The sequence below is a fragment of the Mytilus californianus genome, unplaced genomic scaffold, assembly GCF_021869535.1.
Source record: "Mytilus californianus isolate M0D057914Y unplaced genomic scaffold, xbMytCali1.0.p SCAF_11, whole genome shotgun sequence".
NCBI classification, from domain to species: domain Eukaryota; kingdom Metazoa; phylum Mollusca; class Bivalvia; order Mytilida; family Mytilidae; genus Mytilus; species Mytilus californianus.
Window position 1 is genome coordinate 21229050 of NW_026262593.1, and position 6565 is coordinate 21235614.

A 6565-nucleotide genomic window follows, 5' to 3' on the forward strand; every position below is an offset into this window, starting at 1 on the left:
CTGAATTTAAAACTTGGATTTAAAAATAAAGTTGTCATAAATTTTCCTTCTTTTTCTTTTTCTTTTTCATAGACTTGTCCAGTAAAGTGAATATAGAAAAGTTAATAAAAAATTATGATATGATTTTTTTTCAAAATTCACTGTTGATTTCAATTATTTCTATTTATTGTTACAGATGTGGAGAAAAAGTTTAATTTGAAAGGAGTTGTAAAGTTGACGTGAGTAGAGTTTTAATTTATGGAATCATTAAAGTTCATTACAGCTTTTCTATAAAAGCATGCAAAGCAAACCTTTGATCGACTTGATTGCTATGTTTGCTTGGATGTTTGTAAACAAAAGGGTAGGCGGAGTTTCAGTCTGTTTAATATATACTGGTATTTGATTGGACAATAAAAATTGACATACAATGTGAAACTTAACATTTAAATGAAGTTAATGTTTATTGTCCAATCAAATTCCAGTATATAGTAAACAGACTGAAATAGACTACCTACCTATTGTTTACAAACATCCAAACAAACAGAGCAAGCAAGTTGATCAAAGGTTTGCTTTGCATGCTTTTATAGAAAAGCTGTAAAACAGAAAAAGTGTTGAAGTAATCATAGTTTCAAATTTTTTGGCAAAGAAATATTGGTATTTTACTAACCTGAATAATTCAGACCCTCCCCTTGATTGACACTCCCACTTGCAATGGCCTGGACATTTCATACGATAAAAACATGTCATGAATAGAGGAAGTATGAATGGCGCTCTCTGTATGAGAGAGCCAATCAGCTGATAGCTTAAGGTATTGAGATAGGCAAATCCCAAGCAAATTCCAAATGAATAATTGACGATTTTTTTATTGACTAGGCCTTCAGGCAATAATGAAGCCCTCATAGAGCAGCGAAATATAACGGCTGAAAAATTTGGGTTAGTCTTCATTTTGAGAAAGGACATAATACAAATTCTGACTTTGGGGTCTTATTGATCATTGAGTAGCTTGTTAATGTTTGTTTTCTAGATATAAAATCGAGAAGTTCCCAGTAGAGCGTCAATACAGAGTCAACCTTAAAGTCCAGATATGTTTCAACAGTTCCTCTGTATGTGGGATAGAAATGGATCCCTTCACTGATGCTATGATCCCATGGAGACAGTGTGCCTGGGATCTGCCATATTCAACATCAGGTAAGTTAACTTATTTTACTGTCCTACAACTTGTTTTACTAAGACTATATCACTTATTTCAAGTAAGTAGGGTATTAATGAAAATGAGATAGTAATTATTCTTATGATAAAAAATCTTGCCATGTCATTTGGGAAAAGTGATCCCAACTAATTTGTTGCCACTTTACTGAGTAAAAAAGTGATGCAAATATTAATTGTCTTGAATATGTATAACTTAGATCTTTCCTTATATCAATACATAAAACAAATTACAAAATACACAGATAGAATAATGAATGACTTGGAAGACAGCATAGAGTTCAGAAGTCAAACAAAAATAAGTTTTCTGAACTTATTCACAGCTGTAGATTAACCAGTTCAGAAAACAATTACAACATTAATGGCACCAAAAAAAGTCATCAGCGAGATAATACATTTTTTTCCCCCAAAAAAAAACCATTCTTCTGTGTACCCCTGTTAGTCAATACAAACTGACATTGTATTTTATTCTCAAAAATCGTCATTTAAGGGAAATTCAATTTCTACCTTGTAATTGAAGGCAGATTTTTTTTATTTCAGGGTTTTCATTGCCTAGTCACTTGACCAGTATTGGTAAAACTTCAGGACAGACATTCACTTCACAGGAAAAGACTGATCTGTTTAACTTGCTTGGAATAAACTCCTATGTCTTGGGAACACCCTGTGCACTGGCTGATTATTCACCCATAAGTGCAGAGAGATGGCAAAAAGGTAAAGTTTTCATTATGTTTTGTTCTAGGAAGCTTTCCTTTGCTCTATTACACTAGTGCAACTTATCTCATAGATCATGTTTATAAATGCTCTTGATCATAATTTTTTTTAAATCTTTAAAAACAAGGCAGTTCATCTTTTTTTGCTGGTTTGATTTTATAGGTTCTGCAAAATTTTTGTTATACAAGGATATTCTATAATCTTACACACAAACTTTTTTCAAACTTAATTTTTCCTTTGCATAATTTTCATTTAAATTTCATACCTTTTTGAAAGGAAAATAAGAAATCTGAATTTAATAATTTAATTGCGAAACATTGTTTAACCTTCACTGAGTACACTCATATATCTTAGGAACATTGTATAGTTGATGATTGTTCATTATCAGCAATTTGTACATTTTCCCTTTGATCTTACTGCCTAACATTCTTAAGATCATGGACCGGAGTACTTGATACTCGAAAATATTAGGCAATTACATCATGTATCAATGCAGCAATGTCACATGCTTTATTCCATCCATGTCAATTTTTGAATGAAATGCACGCTACTTCATTCATTCAACCAAACAACTATCCCAATGTTTTGTGTGTGTAAAAGTAGTTTTACTAATTATTTCATTTCACATCATATTCTCAACCAAACAAACATGCAGTTAAGACACATTGCTGATATTAAAGAATAATTAATGGCATTTTATTTGTATGCCCCACCTAGGGGCATTACGTTTTTCAGTCTGTGTATCCGTTCGTTCATTCTACTGCTGTCCGTCTGTCCGTATGTCTGTTTGTCCTTCTGTCCTGCTTCAGGTTAAAATTTTTGGTCAAGGTAGTTTTTGATGAAGTTGAAGTTCAATCAACTTGAAACTTAGTACACATGTTCCCTATGATATAATCTTTCTAATTTTAAAGCCTAATTAGAGTTTTGACCCCAATTTCACAGTCCACTGAACATAGAAAATGAAAGTGTGAGTTGGGCATCCATGTACTATGAACACATTCTTGTTTGATACTGACTTCATCAGCTACAATATTAGCTGGCCCTAGTGTGATTGCTTGATATACTTGCTGATTAAGTCAGTATCAAAAACAAAAATTCTATATTTATCAGTAGTTGTTGTATATGGATGGTGCAGGCAGTAGTTCATTTTGTTTAAGATTTATTCAATTCTCATATAAAACTTTTCACAGATTGTACAGCAGACGTCACTTTGCCAACATTACCAGCCAATGCAGCATGTAACATCCATGATAAGTGTACTGCTGTAGATTGTTGTATGTACACTGACTTCCTGCAACAGGGTTTCCATTCATTTGTTGAACTTGATCCCTGTAATCACAAACTTAAGTTTGGTATAGAAAGAGTGTCAGGAACAGTAGATCTCAATGGATATGCATTTGGTAAGTTTCTTTTAATGTGTGAATAATCTTTTACAATGTTTATGATGTTAGTTTTCATTTTTCATTAAATTATTAGAGTACATTTGAGAACCTGTAAGTTGCTTGAAACCAGTTTAGTTACAGTTATCCAGAAAAAAAAGGAAATAATTTTGTTTTTAAACAAAATGAATTTAATTACATTGGGGAAACATGGTGATTGTATGGGTTGTAAGGGTCTTTTTACTCCTGCGGCCCAAGCAATTTGATATATATGGGTAAATACTTGCTTCTTAGGGAGGAATACTAACGTTTCCCATTCAATAATTTGCCTTTTTACTTTTTTTTGTAATCACTTAGAATTATTTAGAAATGCTGATGGCATTGAATGAAATCCTATAATAACGTCTAATGAAAACAGTTTAATAAAAAAACTTATTTTATTTGTAGGAGTTGAAGAGACAAGAACAATGATGAATGTTGTCAGACTCACGTAAGATATTGCTGAAAGAGGATGTGTTTTTTATGAGACGAATTCAGTCATGAATTACTAGAAAATAACAAATCATAAAAAGAATATTGTTGTTCTTCATCTGAACAGTTTCTTAAAGTTCTTCTACAATAGTTGTATAATCTTACAGGTCTCACCATATAGACCCTATAAGTCAAATACTTTGAATATTTTCAAAAGTTAGGCCACATGAAATTAAATCTTATATTATCATTCTCCTTCCTCAAAGAAGGGAGGATATATTATGCCCCCGCTGTAGCAGAGGGGGAATTAAGAGTTACCCATGTCCGTTCGTCCTTCCTGTCTGTCCTGTTTGTCCGTTGAACATCCCCAAAATTGGTTTCCGTTCTTTAACTTTAGTTTGCCTCAACCAAATATTATAAAACTTATACACAATGCATATTACCACAAAACACAGATAAAGTTTTAAATTGGGTGTCGTCACTTTAACCGTTCCTGAGTTATGCCCCTTTATAAACATAAAATTTGCTGAATTTTTCGTTTCCTTTCTCTAACTTTAGTTTGCCTCAACCAAATGTTATGAAATTTATACACAATGCTTATAAGTGAATCCCGCATCTGTAGGTGGAATTTGACTCATGCATATTTACAAGCGGGGGTGTGGCCCATAGACACATTCTCCATTTATTTTTTTATTATTTTAAAATTTTCTTTTGAGAGAACTATGTTTTGAAATATTATATAGAATTGGCATTTCAAGAAAAATTCAGACAAGGTTAAGTTTTTGAATATAAAAAGAAATTGGATACTGCAGATTCATTATAAGTTGTGAAATACTAATTTTTTGGGTAGTAGTAATCCATGATGAAATAATTATTGCCTATAGGCTTGTATGCAGAAGTTTTCAAAACCATGAATTCAAGTATCCACAAATAACAATCTTTCCACAATTCGCTTAAAAAATGATTTTTCGTTTTTAGTTGACATATGGAGGAATAAATCATAACTGACATGAAATAACACACATGCACAGTTGAAATTAAAAAAAAATATGTTTTTTTAAGCCTGCGGTTACATCAATGTATGAAGGTAAAAAGGATTGATATGGTTGTATACATTTTCAGATATACAATCACAAACCTACAGTCTGCAGGTAAATACCAGTTGGATATGACAATGAAGATCTGCTTTAATTCATCAATGTCATGTGACTTTGAAATGACTGTGTTCAGTGGTACACAGCTTCCCAAACAGTATTGCTTCACTGGTTCAACTTTCTTTGATCCAGGTATGTTTATGAAATAGTTTCTTTTAAAATGGCCTGACCCATTTCATTTTATTTTACTTTAAGTTTTTCAGTATATTAAGTATCAATTCTAATAATTTGTGATCAGTGGTCTTTTGTATGGAATTTTCAAATTTCCTTTCAACACCTCAGTAATAAGAAATATGTAAAATAGAGTTAGAATGATGAGTGTAATTATGTGAATAAACATTAATGCAGTATCTCAAAAGTCTTATTTGGAACATAAAAGAAATTGAACAGATTGATGATAATGTTCATAAAGATTATTTTTTTAACAATTCTCATATATGCATAAATTTTGATATTTTTCTTACAGCATTTTCACTGAACAACTTTTTACTGACTGAGAATCAAGCTAAGGTCGATCCATTACCATCAGCGACAACAACCAAACTGTTACAAGATACTGGAATCAGTGACTACCTTCAAGTAACTGCATGTGATCACTCTGTCTCACCTTTCACCACAGCTAATGGCAGACTGAATGATGGTAAGGACATGGCTCATAGTTCACATGACTTTATCAGAATATTTGTAACAATTTTCAATGGTTCTTTGACTTACCACTTCATCTCATACCTTGATTTAGTTTGGGTGAACTCATTAAGAGAAAGCATATAAAAACTAATGTTATCAGAGTAAAATTTTATACAGTATATATTTACATGCACAGTTTCTCAGGTATTTAGTTTTCATCCATTAAATGATTAACAGTTAATATATGTACATGATAAAAAAAATTAAAATGACAAATTTGAACTCAAGAGATGATAAATAAAACATGAAAAGTGTTTCTCATGTGGACGATAGGGACCTTAATTTACAGATTTAATTTAAAAAAAGAAAGAAAAAACAATTCTTTGCCATGTATGATGATATATAATGAAGAAGATGTAGAAAAGAAAAAGGCAAAACTTTGAAATGAAATTGTAAGGTTGCAAGGATGTAAAAACATATTTGTTTTTCAGAATGTGGTAAACTTGAAGACTCCATTACTCTACCAGCAGATGTATCATTAAACATCCAATCAGACTGTACATCAGTTACTATGTGTTCTGACATTGGGTATATTGATAAGAAAATCCAGTCTACAGTGAAACTGGATCCCTGTACATATGAAATCACTCTTGGCATTGAAACAATGGAGGCTACTGTGTCCTTGTTACAGTTCCAGTGGGGAAAACCACAATCCTTTGCCTTACAAGGAGGAATTAGAATGGAGTAAGATTATTGTTCATAGGATAAATCTGTAGCAGAAAGCAATTTAAGAAATAATATAAGAATATTTATTTATTGGAACCTTTTAAGTGTTGCCAGAGTGTGACAATAGCTTTGGAATTGAAAAGTTGGTGATTAAAATACACAGACAAGACATATCTCAGTGTTTATACAGTTTATGTTGATTTTGTAATCTTCCAAAAGGAATATGAAATCAACCTAAACAAAAACTTGGTACTGATTGTGTACTATGTTATTTTTGAAACCTGTCCAAAATAACTTTTGAGTCCTTAATGC

General features: G+C 31.7%; 1 protein-coding gene across 1 annotated transcript; it reads left to right on the top strand.

The window, feature by feature from the left end:
- The first annotated feature begins 5211 nt into the window (after window positions 1–5211).
- Window positions 5212–6284, top strand: LOC127720824 (uncharacterized). Its single transcript, XM_052227573.1, has 3 exons — window positions 5212–5218; window positions 5367–5540; window positions 6019–6284. The coding sequence occupies exons 1-3, from the start codon at window positions 5212–5214 to the stop codon at window positions 6273–6275; spliced, it is 438 nt and encodes a 145-aa protein (XP_052083533.1). The 3' UTR covers window positions 6276–6284.
- Window positions 6285–6565: the final 281 nt, after the last annotated feature.